The sequence below is a fragment of the Orcinus orca genome, chromosome 4 (genome assembly GCF_937001465.1).
Source record: "Orcinus orca chromosome 4, mOrcOrc1.1, whole genome shotgun sequence".
Lineage (NCBI taxonomy): Eukaryota > Metazoa > Chordata > Mammalia > Artiodactyla > Delphinidae > Orcinus > Orcinus orca.
Window position 1 is genome coordinate 28895870 of NC_064562.1, and position 21907 is coordinate 28917776.

Below are 21907 nucleotides of genomic sequence, written 5' to 3' on the forward strand. Positions count from 1 at the left end.
ATCTGCAGATTTTGATGTCCAGAGTGGGTCCTGGAACCAATCCCCTGCTTATGCTGTGGGACGACCTTATCCCTGTTCTAGAAGGGGGTAAAATGAAGACTAAATCTATGTGCTTATGTTTAGTTTGCCACTGGTAGTGACTAACTGGTTTAGATGAGGATTATGGTAATATCTCATTAGCCCCAACCCTGGGATTGGAGTGTACACTTCCTGATGATATTGACATCTTATGTGGTTTTGGTCATTGCAGTATCTCAGCATCTAGAGCTAACTCTGTCACTCAAATATGAGAGCAGAGGTTCTAAACTGGGGGTGATTTTGGTACCCTGCAGCCCTACTCCAGGGCTCTTTGGCAATATTTGGAGACATTTTTGGTTGGCAGGATTCCTGAAGAGGGATGCTGCTGGCATCTAACGCGTGGAGACCAGGGATGGACTGCTGAACATCTGCAGTGTGCGAGACGGCCCTCCCCTGTCCCCAGATGTCCAAAATGTCAGTAGTGCTGAGGTTGAGAAAGCCTGTATGAGACGGATGAAGGACAGAATGGGTGAAGGATATAAAAGTAAAATAAATTTCCTATGTTAGTCTGACCAGCAGAGGATGGTGCCTTGCCAGGAGGTAGCTTTAAACCCAGTTTACTGTTTGGTAAGCTTATGCCTAGTACAGTTCAAAATGATTTGGTTATTTGTTGGAAGCTAAGGGCAGAAATCCACTTCTTTTGTAGTAAATTGCATGTGTGTTTTTTCCTGCTTCACATGATTCTTTCTTCCCTTGTTGGGGGAATTAGTTTAATAAACTAGAGGATCTTTTTCTGCAATACATACAGTTTCTTTCTGGTTCTTTTTTTTTTTTTTTTTCTTGCAGTACGCGGGCCTCTCACTGTTGTGGCCTCTCCCGTTGTGGAGCACAGGCTCCGGACGCGCAGGCTCAGCGGCCATGGCTCACGGGCCCAGTCGCTCCGCGGCATGTGGGACCTTCCCATACTGGGGCATAAACCCGCGTCACCTGCATCGGCAGGCGGACTCCCAACCACTGCGCCACCAGGGAAGCCCTCTTTCTGGTTCTTTATACTCTCTGAAGTTAGTTCCTTCTTGTCTCTGGTCTTGTGTTACTTTTTCTGTTTTTTTTCTCTTTACATTGCTTCATCCTATTGAATTTCACTTTTAAGCAAGCATTGCCTACAGAAGAACATTAGGAGATGCTATTATTGTATAACTTCACTCCTAACAATACACACAGGCTGCCTGAAGGTGATAAAGTGATTATCATAAAATGGCAGATGCCTTGGGAGATTTGAAAGTTAGGTTGCTGTTCCCTTCCCCTATGTTATTTTTAGCAACTGAAGATGCAGTAATCAGGATTTAATAAGTTTTCTGGTGATGCACCAAAGAGGAGAAAACTGAGGTTTTTATTTACCTTCATTTTGGCTACCTGGTTACGGTCAAGCAAGGGTGTTTCTTTTAGCACAAGAGGTAATACAGTGTGATGGTTTGGAGCATGGGCTCTGGAGCCAGCCTGCCTGGGTCACTTATGGCACAGTGACGCGAAGCTGAATATAGCTTTTCTCACCAAAGAAGCTGTTGCCCTTGAATTCTTTTCGCTGCAAATATTGGATCGGAGGTTGGAAATAGATGAAGGGAAATAGCCAAACATCCCCATCCCCCCTCCGTCCCCCAACAAACACTAAACTAAAATGAGCAAAGCCTCCAGGGTCTGGGAGGTAGAAAAAGATGTGCGATAGACACATGTATGGCATCTCCCGTCATCTTCTTCTGACTTGAGGCGAAGTTGTTTTTTTTTTTTTTTTTTTTAAGCTAAAACGAGGGTTGGATTCCAGCCCTCTCGTTGATTTCCCATCTGTTCCGACCATAATTTTGATTTCCGGTCATGTGTTCATTTCAGCATTTTCCCATTGTCAGGGGAGAGATGAGCTATTTTGTGAGGTTTGTAGTAAAATGATTTTACCTGGAAGAAACTTCTAAGCCTGGAAATGAGAATGGGACTTTTGGGGAAGAAAATGCCACCCTAGTAAATATTATGCTTTATACCTCTACACAGAGCCCGTTGAGAAGGTAGTTCATGTTGGGTGAGAAGCCGACAGGTATGATGACTCAATATAATGAATTTTGTATGGGGAACTTGTCATTTTTATTACTGCTTCCCCAACATTAACAATACTTAATACTTATTTTTTTATGCTGCATTGCCTGGCTAGACATACAGCAGTGATATAAGCAGCATGTAGAAGATACCTAGATACAAATTCATTTTTATTGGAAAAGAAATGCTCTCTATGGGGTTTCTGAGTGTTCTCATTTTTCCCCCTTTCTTTTCGAAACCCTTTAACTTTCATTCTCTGACAGATTAGCATTTTCCTTCATCGCTACTTCCTGCTTGTTCGAGTTTTGAAACAAAACCAAAGGTTTCCTTCTGATTGCCTCTTCTTTTTCTTTATTTAGTCTGTGGTGTAATTCATTTTATTTTTCTTTCCTAAATGAGAGTGTAGGGGATGAAGGGGAGGGAGAGAGGAAATAAAAGAACAGTTTTTTCTTCACTAGTGCTTTTAAGTTTTAGTATTGGCCTCTACAGCTGTCATTTCATGCGCATGCGCGCACATGTGTGTGTCCGTGTGTGTCCTGCAGCATCAAAGGCTGTATGTAAGATAAAATGGTGGCTACTAGGGGATGGTGGAGGGATAAGATTGATGGTGTATAAGGGTACAAACTTGTAATGAATAGTAAATAGACCCTAGAGATCTAAGGTACAGTATAATGAATGTAGACAATAATAGTACACTATAATTATGTAATGTGATAAATATTGACACATCGGTGATATCACAATATATAAATGTATCAAAATAATAGGCTGTACACCTTAAACTTATCCAATGTTCCAAGTGAAATTTATTCAATAAAAAATTGTATGTAGGGAACATAATCTGTAAATTTGTTTTTCCATTTTGTTGAAGTTTTATTGACGTGTAACTGACGTACAATAAACTGCATATATTTATAGTATACATTTTGCTAAGTTTGATGTGTGTGTACATCTGTGAAGCCATCACCCAAATCAAGTGGCTGAACCCTCCCATCACCCCCAGAGTTTCCTCAAGCCCCTTTGAACTCCCTGTCTCTCACTTTTCTCTTCTCATTCCCTCATCCCTGGGCAAACCACTGGTCTGCTTTCTGTCATTATACATTAATTTGCACTTCCTATAATTTCATGTAAATGGAATAACATAGCATGTACTTTTTAAAATCTGGGTTCTTTCACTCAGCATAATTACAGATTCACCTGTGTTGTAGCAAGGACCAATAGTTCATTCCTTCTCAATGCTAACTAGTGTTCCATTTTATGGGTACACCACAAATTTCTGTTTTATCCATTTACCTGTTAATAAATATTTGGGTTGTTTATAGCTTTTGGCTATTATAAATAAAGCTACTAAAAACTTTTGTGTACAAATCTTTGAGTGAACGTAGGCTTTCATTCCTCTTGGGTAAATCCTAAGAGTATAACGCCTGGATTGTACGATAGGTGTATGTTTAACTTTTGGGGAAACGGACAAACTTTTTTCCAAAGTGGTTGTTTTTCATTACATTTCCACTTACGATGTACAAGAGTTCCATTTCCTTTATACATTGCCAAATCTTGATATTTCGGATACAAGTCTTTAGATAATGTGCTTTGCAGATGTTTTCTTCATGGCTTCCTGGCTTGTATTTTCATTCCCTTAAAAGTGCCTTGCAAAGAGCCTTTAAAAATTTTGATGAAGTTGAATTTACTAGTTTTTATGGACTGTACTTTATGGATTGTGCTTTTGCCTAATCCAAAGTCACAAAGATTTTATGTTTTCTTCTAGAAGTTTTGTAGTTTTAGGTTTTACACTTAGATCTATGATCTGTTTTAAGTTAGTCGTTGTGTAAGATATAGAATATGGATCCAAGTTCACTTTTGAATATGGATGTCCAGTTGTTTCAGTACCATTTGTGGGAAAAACTATCCTTTCTCCACTGAATTGTCTATTGTTTGCTAGTATGGTGAGTTGCATTGATTTTAATTTAATATTAAGGCAGTTACATTTCTGTGATAAACCCAGCTTGGTCATGATGTATTATCCTTTTTTTTATCTTGTTGAATTCTAGTTGCTAACGTTTTATTTAGAGTAGTTGCATCTACATTCATGAGTAATACCGGTCTGTAGTTTTCTTATAATGTATTTAATTTTGGTACTAAGGTAAATGCTGACATCAAAGAATGAGTTAGAAAATATTCCCTCTTCTCTTTTCTGGAAGGATTTGCATAGAATTGGTATTATTTCTTTTTTAACTGTTTGATAGAATTTATCAGTGAGTCATTTGGGCCTAGAGCTTTCTTATTGGCAGGATTTTTAACTACAAATTCATTTTCTCTAATTGATATGGGTTACCTGTTTCTCAGGTTACCTGTTTCTTTTGGAGTGAGACTTAGTAGTTTGTGTCTTTTGAGACATTTGTCCATTTCATCTAAACTGTTGAATTTGTGGGCATGAATATTTTCATAATATTTTATTTTCTTTGTAATACTTTAGAACCTGGAGTGATTCTTCAGTCGCCTCTATTACTTCTGATTGGTGATTTGTGTTTTCTTTTATTTCCTAATTATTATGGCTAGACTTACCAACTTTATTGATTATTTCGAAGAACCAGTTTTTGGATTTATTTATTTTCTCTGTTTCTGTTTGTTTGTTTTCTGTTTAATTGATTTCTGCTCTGGTCTTTGTTTCTGTTTTTCTGCTTATTTTGGGTTTACTTTACTTTCTTTTTGGCTGTTTAAGGTAGGAAGTTTCAGACCTTTCTTTTTTCTAACATAGGTACTTAGAAACCCCAGTATTTACCACCAAATACTGCTTTACCAACATCCCTTGAATTCTGATATGTTGTATTTTCATTTTTGTTTCAATTCAGAATACTTCCTGATATTCCTTTCTTTGAGGTTTTCTAGATATCTCTGTTATTGATTTCTAATTTAATTTTTACTGTAATCAGAGAAATACCCTGTATAAATTGAACCCTTTTAAATTTATGGAGATTTGTTTCATGGTCCAGGATATCTTTATCTTGATAAATGCTTCATATGCACTGGGAAAGAATGTGTCTTCTGTTGCTTTTGGATGGCGTTTCATTTAGGTGATGGACGTACCCGTCAGGTGAAGTTGGTTGATAGCTTTGGTCAAATCTTCTCTATCCTAACTGATTTTGTCTACTCGTTCTATCAGTTATTGAGACACAGAGGTATTTAAGTCTCTGGCCATATTTGTGGATTTGTCTATTTCTCCTTGCAGTTCCATCCATTTTTGCTTCCTGGATTTTGAAGATCCTGTTATTAGACCCACTAACATTTAGGATTGTTAAAAAAAAACAAACAACCATTTAGGATTATTATGTCTTCTTGATGAATTGACCTCTTTATCAATATGAAATGACCTTCTTTATCCCTGGCATTTTTGGGGGGCTTTTGCATATGTTTAAAATTTTTTTGTGTGTGTATCTTTGATGTCTTTTTTTTTTAAGCATTTGAAGAGGAGTTTCTGGGCTACGTGATTTAAACCTTTTAAAAGTTTTTATCTTTTATCTTGCCAGACTGCCCTCCAGAAGGGCTGTACAGATTGATAACTTGTCTTAGTGTTCTTTCGGTGTTTATAGAGTCTGGAGATCTGGTCTTTTAAAATTTAAGATATGTATAAATGTTGATTGAACCGTAACATTCTGTTGACCACAGGATAAAAATCTACCATTTATGTAATCTGTTTGTAGAAAATTAAAATGATATGGGTGTTTTTTGTCATCAATTTTATTTCATTTCTCTGTTATTTCATAGGCATACATCAATATTGGATATCATATTTTTATAATAGAGATGTAAGAGAAGAGGACTGGAGGGACTTCCCTGGTGGTCCAGTGGTTAAGAATTCACCTTCCAGTGCGGGGGGTGTGGGTTCAATACCTGGTCGGGGAGCTAAGATCCCACATGCCTCATGGCCAAAACAAAAACAAAAACAAAAACAAAACAAAACATAGAAACAGTATTATAACAAATTCAATAAAGACTTTAAAAATGGTCCACATCAAAAAAATCTTAAAAAAAAAAAGAGGACTTGATTTCTTTAAATTTGTTTAATCTTTTCCATATTTTTTTTGTGGCATCCAGTTAATATCCTAGAGGTGATTTTCAAAATTATATGTTTATATTTGGTTGGATAGAATATTTGACTTTAAATAAGTTAGTATGTGGAAGGGAGTTTTATACATGAAATCAGATGTTTATAAAGGTACTTTCCAAGATTAATTATGAAATACTGTGTGCTTAGATCTGATAGAGATTTGTGACTACTTAAGCTTGGACAGTGCGTGGTGCAGATAACACTTAATAAAGGAATCCATTTGAATGATGTATCTTCTTTGATATGTAAAAGTATTTCCTAGGGAAGTTTTGTACATTAAGAAATGCATGACATATTTAATATCCTTTTATAAAAAATGAATGCAAAAAGAGGTGACCTATTTGTATTTGTTTGGTAATTCTAAGCTGTTCTTTTAATACAGGAGTCTTCCAGAGCCGCTGATGACCTATGAATTACACGGAGACTTCATCGTTCCAGCCAGTACGTATTGCATCGAGGTGATAGAAACAGTTTTGTGATTGACAGTGTGTACAAACTGAAATGTCCACATGAAAAATTTATCTTTATGTTATTGTAATCTGTGTTAAAAATGGAAATCACTTGAGGAGGTGTTTGCCCCCCCCTTTTAGAAGATGAAAAAAGGGACAATTAATATATTTATTCATTCATTCACTCACAGACATGTATTTATGTCCTACTGTGCACTAGTCACTGGTATATAATGAATATATAGAGCCATGAAAGGATTTCTGCCCCCAGGAGCCAATTCTTTAGCAAGTATTGGGGCACACACACCTCTCCCTGGACCATAATGTTTATAATAATGACGTGAGCACAGTACGATGGGAACACAGGAGTACTTAACTTACAGACGGTTGGGGAGATTAGCAGATTCGGAGAGATTCGCATGTTGGAAATGACTTCACGTAGAAAGATATTGAGATGGAAATTGCAGGCAGAAGGAATATTGTGAGCTCATACCGGAAGCCCACACAATATTTGGTAGAGAGTGAATTCTGTGTGATAAAATGTTAAATGAAAAAGGCTTATAGTTGGTAGCATTTTAATTTGTGATTAAATTTTTTGTGAGTCATACTCATTTCGAGCTTTCTTGTTTTCTCTCTCTGATACACTCTCTTACACTCTCTGCTGTACACACTCACTTTTTCTATTCGACACTTGGTGTTAAATCATCCCAGTCTTCCAAAATATTCTGGTGTTAGGTATTTAATAGTTAAGGAAAGGAAGGTGGAGACATGTTAAGTGACTTGCCAGATTTTGGAGATCTTTATTTAAAATTCAAAACCCCAGTTCCACTGGCTAAAACCTGCAGTATTGGTTTTCACAGGTGCACTGACAGTAGTTGTAACTGTATCTCCATTTCCTTTTATTTTCTTCCCTTGGATGTATTCCATCGTTTCATCTGTTGAAAACTTTAGCGCAATCCCTTGGGTCCTGTGTTACTCCTGCCTGAACATTGCTTTAAATGTATCTTCTTGTGAGGTCCCTGCTCCAGCCAGCATGAAGGTTCCTAGGAGGTTGCAGAAAGAAGGAATAGTTAGGCCCAGTTCGACTCTACATATAAAACAGGCATTTGGAAAAGGCAAAAATATGGTTCTGTTCACTTTTGTTTTCACATGGAAGAGGATTTCTTTTTTCTTTTTAAAGGGAGTTTGTATGATCAAGGAAGTGGGGGAAAGATTTCTTGGCAAAAACTCAAGCAAATGCTTAGTTGTTTTGATTCTTCCCCGTGGCATTTTTGGCAAACCGGGGGAAGAGAAATTAAACTCTCATTGGAGGACAGTTGTTTCATGTTTGCCTCAGAGACTGGAAAAAGCAGAAGAGTGCCAATTTAATCTAGAATCCTTTGAGAATTGGAGAAAGATAAAGGGATTATGGAATAAAGTTTTCAGTTACCACAGGTTAGTATCATTATCACGCCTTGTAACCGAATCCAGTGTGTTTGAAATTCTAACATCGATGTATTTTACCAGATGAAGAGGTAGGAACTTACAAGTGTTTACTAAGTCCGTGGTGGTAGGAGGTGAGTTTCAAGAGTTGTTGAGGCTATCTTTCAACACTGTGGGAGAAGACATTGTGCCAGTATGAAGGGTAGCATCACCTCCTAGACGAGTACCTTGTGTTCTGCTTCCTGACTATGTTGGGATCTGACATAGAGTCTTCACAATGATTTGAATAACAAGCCTGTTCCAGAGAAACACTGTAGCTACTGTATTATTGGCAGGTATTTGCACCCAAGTGGAGTTACGGTTGGCATGGGACCCATAGTTACCTTATTTAATGGGGAAAAGTACGTATATTAAATGGGTGTATTTTCATGGCCAACATTTCCAGTGCAGACTTTCATTTTTTATTCAGTTCTCTTGTGAGCACTCTCAGCAGAGAGTATAGAAGCAGGTCCTCTGATCTTTGCATGTGTCCTTTCCAGTGTTGACTAAAACGGTCACAGAAATCAGGTGGCCAGGATTAGTCTCCTCTTGAATAATGTTGGAAACTTGGAATTGCAGTTAAACTATCATTTTCCATTAACGATGGCAGAGATTCCCTTGTTTTGCTGCAGAGTCTTAGCTGAGCTGACTTCTAAAATGATCAAGCATCACCCATCTCTGTTACTGCCTCTCACACCAGCATGGAAACTAAGTTTTGATTCTTTTCAGTCATGTGCGGTAGTTTCAGTCTGTTCTGTGGTGTTGAGATGGTCTTTTCTCCCCTCCCTGCTGAGGGTTCTGAAGGTTTCTCCTGGGTCCCTTCATTTCTTCTCATCAGTTTCTTTCCTGTAGAGTTCCGTTGAGAACCTGTGAGTTAATTTCTGGAGTGTGTGATACAAATGTGAATTTTCTTTCTTTGTTGTCACCACAGAAGGCAAACATCTTTTGTTTTTCATTCTTAAAAGAAATACCTACGGTCAATGGTGAATGCATTGAGAAATTAAAAAACATTTTTTTTTGAAAGCGTCCAAATAACCCTTTCAGCTGAGGGAGTTAACTTAAAATTGCTAAAAGGAACTGGAGACCCTCTGTCTAGGAAAGTCACTCCTGTGTGTCTTCTGTACATACATAGTACTGCACTTCTGGTCACCAAATGTGTGGGTTTTCCCCACACCAACCAATTCTGTGATGCCAGCTGTGTGTCCTGCAGTTGGATTCAGGTCTGATTCTGTTTATCTGGAGTTAGCCTCTGATCCCACAAGTTAAGGACTCGTCCTACAAAACTGCACCCCCCATGAAAGACACCAGTTCCAAGTCCCAGGTTATCCCTGGGACTTTTGACTGACCGGCTAGAAATCAGCTTTCTCGTAACCCCTACCTTGGACATGAGAATTTGCTAGAGTCCATACCCTGTGCTGGGGGGATTTTTATGAAGGCTTCATCCTGTAGCCATGAGGGATTGTTAGCTCCATTTCTTGCCCCCTCCCCTCTCCAGAGAATGGTGGGTAGATCTGAAAATTCCAAGCTTCTAACCTCTCTTGTGACCAGCCCCCATCTAGAAGCCCACCAAAAGCCACCTCATTAAAACAGAAGATGTTCTTATCAGCCCCCAAATTCCAGGGGACTTAGGAGCTTGGTGTCAGACATTCCGATCACTCAGGAAATGACAGAGCCCCTAGGAGCTCTGTATCAGAAACTAGAGGGCTTCCCTGGTGGCGCAGCGGTTGAGAGTCCGCCTGCCGATGCAGGGGACACAGGTTCGTGCCCCGGTCTGGGAGGATCCCACATGCCGTGGAGCGTCTGGGCCCATGAGCCATGGCCGCTGAGCCTGCGCGTCCGGAGCCTGTGCTCCGCGAAGGGAGAGGTCACAGCAGTGAGAGGCCCGCGTACCGCAAAAATAAAAAAAAATAAAAAAAGAAACTAGAAATACTAGAACAAAAGACTCTCTGAGCACCCCCAAATACAAGACTTTTAGGAGCTCAGCATCAGGAACTGGGTGTAGAGACCAGTATACGTATATTTATTATTATTTCACACCATCCATCTTGCAAGAGAATATAATGGGCCTTTAGTATAGAAATTTATAAGATGAAAGTACAGTTTGCTTGGTTTACGCAGGAGTCAGAAGGTCGTTCCCAGCTGGGGAAGGCTGGCAGGCATTTACCTGGATCTCTTACTGCATGATGTTTATTACCTTTGAGAATGTTGTAGTCCTTGGTGTGTGTCTCAGCCTTTCAGGCTCAGAGTCTCTGACAGATCATATTGGTAAGAATTGGATCCATGCTTCAGGGCTGGACTCACGTTAAACTTGGTTTGAGAATGACAGCTGAAGCCTGGACGCCTAATATGGCATCACACAAAAAATTTCTGTCCCCCAGACCAGAACACTTGTCTTGCTGTCTTCAGTATGTTTTCTTCCTGTAGTCAAGGTACCTGGGAAGCAAAATCATAATCACAAAGTTCTTTAGTCACTTATGATGAAAAAGAAAACTATTATAGGATCCAAGGCACTGGCATTTGCTTAGCCAGAATGTTCTATCCTTATTGGTAAACCTGGGGAAACAAGACAGGGGAAACAAGACAAAATCATGTTGTCTTGGTGGGGAGGGACTCAGAAATCTGGAAATTAAAGGAATCGGATGCTTAATGACATCAAGCTATCTTAGCCTGCTGTAGTCAATTGCTGGTATTAGATAGTGTCTCCCACAGAAGGACTGGGATGCTTGATGTCTGGTAATTGAAGCCCCGTGTGCTGTGGGAAGTGCTTGAATGGTTACTGCTAATGCTTTCCTGAAATTACAGTATTACTGACTGATGACGTTTAAATATCAAATTTAAGTTTCCCTGTCTGTGTGTCTTTGATAAGGTCAAGTAAGCTACGCTCCTATCTTTTTCAGTCTCCATTAGCTGGCATAGCAACATAAGCAGATAGACATTAAGTGTTGTAGATGCTGATTTGTAGTTTCACAATTAAAAATGCTTTTGCTATTACAGTAAACTCCGGTCCCTGGCATTCGTCAGGAATTTAGTGTTATGATTAATTCAGTATCTCAGATTTTTAAAAAGTTATGCTGTGCATTCTTTGTAATTTATATCAATTAAAATATAATGAAATGCACATAGCATAAGCAACTAAGGGTAATTTATCTTAGAAAACTTTTTGAGTACCTTAAAGTCATTATTGTAGCCACATGAAAATGCCCATTAATACAAAGCATTAATTAATATCAAAATGAAACAAGATGGGGAACAAGTTTTACTGTACACAAATTCTTCTTTTTAGAAGAAAAGGGAAAAAGCAGACTTGGCAAAGAATGTGTGTATGATTTCAAATGAGATGGGAGTGAGCTGGTGGGAGAGGGACTCAAAAAAGCAAGTGGAAGGTTTTGATTTTATTTTTAAAACTGATTCTAGTATTTTCCACTTAGAAATGAAGGCCCTTATCCTTAGAAGGTGGGAAGCTATTTTCCTATCTTGTGTTTCTCAATAAGTAATGAATAAAAAAATATTAAAGTTGGGTTTTCTTTGGAGGAAAATGATTATTAATGACAAGACACACACGAGTTAGAAAGTGTTTCAGTGAAGTTTTCAAAAATGTTCAGTCTTTGAATGTACAAAATTCTTATTCTAGGCAGTTATTCTTTTCTTCCTTTGGAATTTTTGACTTTTTCAGAGAGTCCCTGCTTTAATTTCATTTCAAAAATCAAAGCTGTGAGTTGAAAATGCTATTATATTTTTATTGCTTTCATTTTCCTCCAGCTTTGATTTAGTAAGGCATTATGTTGGTTTTAACTCCAGATGAAAAACTTGATTGTAATTTATCACCTAACTCTTTAGATAGCTGTACTTTTATTTTCGAAGACAAATGTAGTCTGTATCAAAGAGTCTTTTACATGATTTGATTGTTTGCGTTCTGCTTTATCACGTGCCTGTTCATTTCCTAGCCTTTTCCCTCCCCTCCCTTTAGCAACAATGTGTTCTGTGTTGTAAAATCTCGTTCCTCCCTCTCAGACACTACTCCTGGAAGTGTAAATTGGCGCAAACTTAACTTTACAAACATTGGGAGCGATCTAAATATTCATAAAATTGATGGTGTGCACTCCATTTAAAGGCATGGAGAGATGTCCATTATATATATATATATTTTAATTAATTAATTTTATTTATTTATTTTTGGCCACGTTGGGTCTTTGTTGCTGCACGTGGGCTTCCTCTAGTTGTGGCGAGCGGGGGCTACTCTTCGTTGCGGTGTGCGGGCTTCTTGTTGCGGTGGCTTCTGGTTGCGGAGCATGGGCTCTAGGAACGCGGGCTCAGTAGTTGTGGTGCACGAGCTAAGCTGCTCTGTGGCATGTGGGATCTTCCTGGAGAAGAGCTCGAACCCATGTCCCCTGCATTGGCAGGCGGATTCTTAACCACTGCGCCACCAGGGAAGTCCCTCCATTATATATTAAATGAAATAGGTTGTTTGAACATCTCATTACCAAAAAGGAAGGAAAACTCTGAAATGATTAAATTTAAAAGTTACTAGGGTAGCCACTATAGAGAGCAGTATGGAATGTCCTTAAAATTCTAAAAATAGAGATACCATATGATCCAGCAGTCCCACTCCTGGGCATATATCTGGGAAAGATGAAAACTCTAATTCGAAAAGATATACGCACCCCAGTGTTCATAGCAGCGCTATTTACAATAGCCAAGACATGGAAGCAGCCTAAATGTCCATCAACAGATGAATGAGTAAAGAAGATGTGTGTGTATACACACATACACACACACAATGGAATATTAGCCATAGAAAAGAATGAAACAATGCCATTTGTAGCAACGTGGATGGACCTAGAGATTATCATACTAAGTGAAGTAAGTCAGAAAGAAAAAGACAAATACAATATATCACTTATATGTGGAATCTAAAAAAAATGATACAAATGAACTTATTTACAAGACAGAAATAGACTCACAGACATTGAAAATAAACTTATGGTTACCAAAAGGGAAAGGGGAGGGGGAAATAAATTAGGAGCTTGGGAGTAACAGATACACACTACTATATATAAAATAGATAAACAACAAGGACCTACTGTATAGCACAGGGAATTATATTCAATATCTTGTTGAAAAACGTTCTGAAATAATTTTAAAAATTACTAGCTTATCTTAGGTTGAGATTTACTGTGTGAGTAACTTTAAGGAACTTTTTGTTGAAATATAACAGAAATGTGCACAAATAATAAGTGTAAATAATAAGTGTGCAGCTTAATGAATTTTCAGAGTCAAGATAGCCATGTAATCGGCCCCCAGATCAAGAAATAGAACATTGGGGAATTTCCTGGTGGTCCAATGTTTAGGACACTGCGCTTTCACAGCCGAGGGCCCGGGTTTGATCCCTGGTTGGGGACCTAAGATCCCACAAGCCAAGTGGTGCAGTCAAAAAAAAAAGGGCTTCCCTGGTGGTGCAGTGGTTGAGAGTCCGCCTGCCGATGCAGGGGACATGGGTTCGTGCCCCGGTCCGGGAAGATCCCACATGCTGCGGAGCGGCTGTGCCCGTGAGCCATGGCCGCTGAGCCTGCGCATCCAGAGCTTGTGCTCTGCAACGGGAGAGGCCACAACAGTGAGAGGCCCGTGAACTGCAAAAAAAAAAAAAAAAAAAAAACAAAAACATTGTCAGAAGCCCTTCCTCATACCCACACGGTCACCATCCACCCCCATGATATGTGAGCACGCTCCTGACTTCTGACACCACAGGCGAGGGGTGCTGCATTTGACCTTTTTTGTAAATGGAATCAAACATAATATACCAATGTGTCTGGCTGCTTTTGCTTATCTTGTGAGATTCATTCCTGTTGAGTGAATCAGTGGATCGTTCACTCTCCTTGCAGTACAGTATTCCATGGTATGAATATACCACCACCCTCCTGTTCTGCTCTTGATGGGTACTTGAGTTGCTTCGGTTTTGGACTGTTACCAAGGGTGCTGCTGCCGAGAACATTCTGCTATGTGTCCTTTAGTGAATGGTCCTATGCATGACATTTTGGGGTCGTTGGGAATGTGTGTGTTCAACATTAGTAGATACTGCCTAACTAACAGTTCTCCAGAGTGGTTGTACCATTTAATTATTCCCGCCCAGTTACTCTGTGACAGTTCCAGTTTCTTCGTGTCCTTGCCCAAGCTTAATATTCACTTAAAGCCATCCTGATGGGTGTATAGGAATCCTTTATTGTGGTTTTAATTTCTGTTTTTCTGATAACTAATGAGGTTTAGTGCTTTTTCCATACACTTATTGGTGGTATGGCTGTCCCCTTTCATGAAGTTTCTGCTCCATGCTTTTCCCTGTTTTTCTTTTGGGTTCTCTCTTTTCTGATTTGTAGGAGTTCTGTGTAATCTGATTGTTTGGTCTTTCTCAACTCTATATATTTCAGATTTTTAGTGTTTTTTTCAACTGAATTTTTATTTTATCTATGTTTCCTAACATTTTAGCAGAAAAGATATTTAATTTTTACAATGATAAGAAGGTGAAACTATTATCGTTTTGAAAAAAAATTCCCGAAGTCAAGCAGAGAAAGATAAATACTGTATCATCTCACTTATTTGTGGACTCTTAAAAAAAAAAAAAATCCAAAACAAAAAACCCAAGTTCATAGGTACAGAGAACAGATGGATGGTTGACAGAGGTGGGAGGCCAGGGGGTGGGCAAAGTGGGAGAAGTGGGTCAAAAGGTACAGACTTCCAATTATAAGATAAATGAGAAAAAAAAAGATAAATGAGTCATGAGGATGTAATGTACAGCATGATGACTATAGTTGCTAATACTATATTGTATATTTGAAAGTTGTTAAGAGAGTAGATCTTTTTTATATATAAATTTATTTTATGTATTTATTTTTGGCTGCATTGGGTCTTTGTTGCTACACGTGGGCTTCTCATTGCAGTGGCCTCTCCTGCTGCAGAGCACAGGCTCCAGGCACGCGGGCTTCAGTAGTTGTGGCTTGCGGGCTCTGGAGCGCTGGGTCAGCAGTTGTAGCACACGGGCTTAGCTGCTCTGTGGCATGTGGGATCCTCCCGGACCAGGGCTCAAACCCGTGTCTCCTGCATTGGCAGGCGGACTCCTAACCACTGCGCCACCAGGGAAGTCCCAAGAGAGTAGATCTTAAAAATTCTCATCACAAGAAAAAAAATTGGTAACTTATTGTGGTGATCATTTTGCAGTGTATCCAAATATTGAATCACTATGTTGTACACCTGAAACTAATATAATGTTACATGTCAATTGCACCTTAGTTATAAAAACCAAACAAAAGCCCCACCAAATTCCCTGTTCTTTTTTTTTTTTTTTACATCTTTATTGGAGTATAATTGCTTTACAATGGTGTGTTAGTTTCTGCTTTATAACAAAGTGAATCAGTTATACATATACATATGTTCCCATGTCTCTTCCCTCTTGCTTCTCCCTCCCTCCCACCCAAATTCCCTGTTCTTGATCTACTTTACCTTTCTTTCCCCTTCCCTTCCCTTTCTTCTGTTTTGAACCGTTGGTCTGAAACCCACCCTCTCCATCCTCTTCAGCACTTCACTCTTTAACCTCTTTTTTTGTAAAAATTGGTAAATTTAGCTGTGGCCCCCTTCTCTGTCTTTCGATTCCCCAGTCTCCCGTAACTCTGGATAGCACTAGCTCCCCAGTCTTTGCAGGTTTCTTCTCACTTGACTTTCTGATGACCCTGAAACTCCCTGGTCCTCTTGTCTCTTCCTCCTCCTGTGCTTTGCTTAGCTCCCCTGTACGTCTTTGGAGCTCTTTTCCCCACTGCGTCCTCTGTTAGCCTCTGAAGTACTCGGGCAGTCTTGGCCACCTGCTGGAGGTCACACCCTTTGGAGAGCGTGGCTGGCCTTCAGCTCTAAAGCCTCTTCCCCTTCCCAGATACCTGCTAGAATAGCAGCCCCTGAATGTTACTTTCTCCATCACTTCCACCATCGTCTTCCTCCCCAAACCCGCTTCGCCTCCTGGGTTCCTGTCTGTCAGCAGAACTGACCGTACTGCCAGGTAACCAGGACATGAAACGTCAGTCATCTTTGCCTCTTTCTTTTGACCCGTAGCTGGTCTGAGGCTAAATCCTGTCAATTCTACCTCTTCCATAGTAGCTCTGACATAAGAGGAGCACAGACATCAACAGTGACGTGAACAGCATCAGCAGTGACTGCTAACAGCGGTCCAGCGCCTCTGTATGCCAGGTGCTGGGGCTAAGTGCTTTACAGATGCCGCCTCACGGAATCTCAAGTGGCCTTCTGAGGTAGTGCTATTCACTTCATTTTGCAGGTGAGGACCCTGAGGCCCAGCGAGGTTAGGTAACTTGCCCAAGGCCACTTAGCTGTCACTTGGAAGCGGTGATTCCACCATCTGACTGCAAACTATACTTCTTTGCTCTATTTCCTTATTTGTAGTTTGATCCCTTTCCCCACCCCAGTCCCCGCCCCTTCCTGCCTCAATACTTCTTGACCACATAGCGGTTCCCTCTTAGTTTGCTCTTTTCCCCATTCTAATTAATCCTGTACAAATGTCAGGTATGTTTTCCCCCCAATTTAACTCTCCTCATATCCCTTCCTTGCTTTACTTTCAGTGACTAATTTAGAAGCAACCAGTAAAGACAAGTTCTCTTTTTTAACTAATTTTTATTGGAGTATAGTTGATCTACAATGTTGTGTTAGTTTCTGCTGTACAGCAAAGTGAATCATTTATACATATATCTACTCTTTTTTAGATTCTTTTGCCAGGTAGGTCATTACAGAGTATTGAGCAGAGTTCCCTGTGCTATACAGTAGGTCCTTATTAGTTATCTATTTTATATATAGTAGTGTGTATATGTCAATCCTGATCTCCCAATTTATCCCTCCCCCACTTCCCCCTTGGTAACCATAAGTTTGTTTTCTACATCTGTGACTCTATTTCTGTTTTGTAAATAAGTTCATTTGTACCATTGTTTTTTAGATTTCACCTATAAGCGATATCATATATTTGTCTTTCTCTGTCTGACTTACTGCACTCAGTATGACATTCTCTAGGTCCATCCATGTTGCTGCACATGGTATTATTTTGTTCTTCTTCTTATTATTTTTTAATTTTTATATATATATATATATATTTATTTTGTTCTTTTTTATGGCTGAGTAATATTGGTCTTTACGGACCAGAGTTTGGCCCTGACCACCTTTATGTAAGCTTAGGAGCGGTCTCTGAATAGGCTGTGTATTTTCTCACACTGTTTGCTGAATCCAGAATGTACCCCACACCCCTTAGTTCCACCCTTCCCTGAAACCTCTCCCGTTCTTCAAGCCCTGACTCGAACATTCTCCCTTATGCGAAACCTTCCTGAGCATCCCTGGCCGCTCTCTGTGAACTTCCATAGCGATTTGTAACCTTCCTTCCTGCTGTGGTAAATGGAGCACCTAGTTCTTATGGGTCACTTCTTTGACACCCCTGACAACTCTAGCATAATTCTCAATCATAGCATTGTATCGATTTGTCCCATAATATTCTATCAACACAATAAAGGGAATTTGGGCACATTGTTCGTAAGAGCCATGGACGATCATTAATACCAAAGTCCAAGGGATAAAGGTAATATATTCAATATTTGTTCGCTAGAGCTGCTGTGACAAAGTACCACACACCAGATGGCTTAAAACAGCAGAAATTTATTCTCTCACAATTCTAGAGGTGAGGTCCCAAATCAGGGTGTCAGCAGAGCCATGCTTCCTTGGAAGGCTCTAGAGAAGGAGCCTTGCCCCATCCACCTTCTGGTGTTTCCTGGCAATCCTTGGCATTCCTTGGCTTGTAGGCACATCTCTTCAATCTCTGTCTCCATTGATACATGATACTCTCCCGTATGTCTGCCTTCACGTGGCCATCTTCCCTCTACGTCTTTGTTTTCTTATAAGGATACCAGTCCTTGGATTAAAGGACCACCCTGCCCCACTGTGGTCTCATTTTAACTAACGATATCTGCAGTGACCTTATTCCAGATAAGCACTGTCAAGTATGTCTCATTATTCTAATGTTTTGACATCTGGGGCTTGACTGACCCTGGGGAGACTGCCCTTCCTGGGGCTAACCAATTCCTAGAGATATTTAACCTGAGCACACTTTCCATGTGCAGACTAACCAATCCAGAGCCCGTTTTTCCCTCCCCGACCCCATCTTTCGGGTTCGAACACTCCAGACCAATATCCTTCTGCCTTAACTGCCTCAGAGCCAGGAACCAGGTAATCAGGAACAATCTCTATACCCCCGAGCCTGCTGAAAAAATTCACAGCAACCAGTCTTAAGCCTGCTTACCCTGCCTTGCCTGTTCCTTCATGTGGATACTGCAATAAACCCTCTTGCCCACATTTTCCTTTTGCTCATTGCCTCCTGACCTCCCCGGTGCTTCCCCATGCGGCCCTGCATGCCATGCCATGCCTCCCGTTTCTAGGGATCTGTGAGGACAAGCGTCTTCGTTCCTGAGAGTTGTTTCCATGTCTGCGTGTCTTACCACACCTGATAAAAACAAATCCCTGGTACATTTAAAAATAGTCGCATTCTGAGATACTGGGGTGGAGGAGGGTTTGCAGTTTCAGCATATCATTTGGGGGGGATAAAGTTTAACCCATAAAAGGGAGGAACCTAATCCTGGTATTTTATTTGCATTCCAATGTGGGGCAGTGACCCAGTGACTAGACTCATCAGGTAAGCGAGGAGCAGACTTGAGGTGCAGCGTGCCAGAGGGAGAATCCGTAGTTGCCCTCTCTTCTTAAGTATCAGCAGAGGGAAAGGCACTAATTGTAGCCCCGCTGACATTACGTCTAGGGGGAGGCATAGAAGATTCATAATAGGGAGAAAGATGGATGGATGGATGTTCTTTTCCTTTGAAAAGTGGCAAAATACATGTAAATTATCTGCTTGAAGATTTAACGGATGAGCTATTGTAATTGTTTTTAGGAATATATTTGATTCTGAGTTCTCTGCTAACCATTGTTTTTCTTTTTCTTTTCTTTCTTTTTTTCTTTTCTTAAAAGAAAGCGGCAGCCCAGAATCTCGTGTTAACGCTATCCATTTCTTGGTACACAAACTGCCGGAGAAAAATAAAGAAATGTTGGATATTCTGGTGAAACACTTAACAAAGTAAGCCTCTTTTTCTTCCGAACTTGCTTTATTTTGCTCTGGGCGCCGTGCGGTGGTGTCAGATATGTAACACTTGGAGCTGGGGCTGTTTACACAATACCAGGGACCACACCTGCGAGGGCAGGCTGGACACTTGCCTTATTGTGTGTGTTTTGGACAAGAGTGATGAAATATGATGCTTTCATGAAGTCGTATAATTATTTGCTTAACGTCACTGCCAGCAACTCAGGGTTTGATTTGAAGTAAGAAAAGAGAATCTTATACGTTTCCCTGCTTACAGATTCTGGAAATGTGATTATAAGCCTGTTAGCAAATTTAGCTTTGCTTTCACACCTACCTAACTCTGAGTCTGAACATGTCCTTCAAGTTTGTTTAATCCAATAATACGTAGTTATTTCATAGGATCCAGTTTATTCCTTTCACTCCCTCTTTACAAAGCAAGCAAAAACTAAGAATTCAGTGGAAAAATTAGCTCTTTCTTCATATATAAAGGACTCCTAGATCACTGTAATTGTAAAATTTTAGAGGTGGGAGGAAGCTGAGGAATGCTGTGTTTTACAACCCATATTTCACATGAAAAAGAAACTGAAGGCCAGAGGATATTATGAGTTTCCAAGGGTCCTACTGCTAGTAAAGCTGTTCATTCATTTGGCCAGAAAATATTGGTTGAATGCCTTCTTAAGGTGCTAGCTGATACAAAGATACATAGTTGAACAAGATAGACAAAGTCCCTACTTTCATGAAGTCCCTTCTTTCTAAGACGGAAAAGATAATAAACATTAAAAATAAAAATATAAAATAATTTTAGGTGATAAATGGTAAAAAGACCAAGTAGAGTGAGGGATAAAGAATATATGTTGGGTTTTGGACTATAAAGTGGGTTGTTATGGAACTTTGTTTCTGAGGATGAGACCTTTTGAGTTGAGACCCGAATTAGGTTGCAGGGCTGCTGAGAACAGTTGTCCAGGTTGTTCACTGCACAGTGGTACTGGGAGAGGGATGAGTTGGGTGTTCTGATCAAGCTCTGTGTGTTTGTGAAGGTGATTCTTACAAAGGTGCCATGTGGTCTAGTAGTGCCTGGAAGCGAGGGTATAATGACCTGGGGAAAGAAGCAATGTTCTAAGTAGAAAGGAACAGTAAATGAAGGTGTTCAGAGACACAAGCTTAGCATATACATAGAATTATTAAGAAAGATGCTGTGGTTAAGCAGAGCATCAAAGAAAGGGAGGTAGGAAGGTAGGCAGGGACCCCATCACATGGGGCCTTGCAGATGCGGTGATCTCAGTGGCAGACGCTGAGGACAGTTGAGTCTGGCTCCTTGTTTGTAGGGAAATACAGAGTTGCAAAATACTCTACATGCCACAGTTATTGCCCCTTCTTTTAACCAGAGACCTTTCTTCCCCCCCTCATCTTATTAGTGTTTCAAATCACTCCAAGCAGAACCTCATGACCGTGGCAAATTTAGGAGTGGTGTTTGGACCAACTCTGATGAGGCCACAGGAAGAAACTGTTGCTGCCATCATGGATTTGAAGTTTCAGAATATTGTCGTGGAAATTTTAATTGAAAACCATGAAAAGGTAAAAGTGCTTTTTTTTTCTTTTTCCAGAAGGGAATTCCTGTTTTGGGCTCGTCCCTGTGTGAGGTACAACTGTCCTCTTAGATTTTCCTTCTCTCTCTTTCTATTTAATGATTTTATCATCACGATGGGGAGCCTGGTTCTGAGAAGTCCTCATGGAGCTTCTGTCTTTGGATGGAGTTCCACAAATCTGAAGCTTTACCCGGTCTTCTGTTATCTCACGGGTTTAAGGAAGCAAGGTTTAATCCAGATGCAGATGAATATTGGCAGTGTCATTGTGGACTGTTTATGGTTTTTGCTGCCTTTGTTCCTATCCTTGGATTTCTCACTGAAATTCTGTTTACTGTAACACAGGGAAGACATTTTTTGTCAATCTGTATCACACTCTCCCCAGAAAAACACACACAACTGTCCCTCTCCCTGCAATTGTGCTAAAAATTTCAGGGGATTCACAACATCCTCAAACCCGGGGCCTCCAGGTTGAGAATCTCTGGTTTAAAATGAATCTTAGGTAACATATCCTGTTGTTTGTTTCTCTGTATTCAAGGGAATACATGATTTTTCAAAATACAATAGACTCCTTCAAGAACTTTTAGATATTTTTCCCCCCTTTATTCTGTTCATATAGATCAGGACCTTGCTAATACCTTTCCTCACTTTTAAGATAGGGAATTGGAAAACTTAAAATGCTTGGTCAACAACTTTAATTGTTTATAAATTTTCTAAAATATTGAGATTGCGTTATATGCCAAGCATGTATTAGGTGCTGGGAGGTGAAGATGAACATTACAGTCCCTGATGGAAAGCGGGTCACGATCTAGGGGGTTGAGCCCTGTTTCGGGACTAGTGTCCCACAGCACACATCCCTGTCTAACATATTATGCAATTGACTTATTTTTCTAGTTATCTATTTCTTTCTTCTAGATCTTTGAGGGCAAAGATCTTTTTGCACATCTAGAACAATACCTGGTATTCCTTAGGCACTTGGTTAGTATTTATTTGGTGAAGTAATGGATTCAATGAAATTTCTGGGCGTCAGGGGAGTGGGAAAGAGACAGATGAAGAG

General features: G+C 39.9%; 1 protein-coding gene across 5 annotated transcripts in view; it reads left to right on the forward strand.

Moving 5' to 3' along the window:
* ARHGAP10 (Rho GTPase activating protein 10) overlaps window positions 1-21907 on the forward strand; it is a 325463-nt gene that overhangs the window by 212184 nt on the left and 91372 nt on the right. For all 5 annotated transcript variants that reach the window (XR_007476997.1, XM_033402919.2, XM_004263621.4 and 2 more), the window contains 3 exons: window positions 6588-6646; window positions 19159-19264; window positions 20683-20842. Coding sequence is in view for 4 of the 5 variants with exons in the window: in XM_033402919.2 (XP_033258810.1) it covers window positions 6588-6646; window positions 19159-19264; window positions 20683-20842 (325 nt within the window). In the remaining variant the exon portion in view is untranslated. The remainder of the gene's footprint in view (window positions 1-6587; window positions 6647-19158; window positions 19265-20682; window positions 20843-21907) is intronic.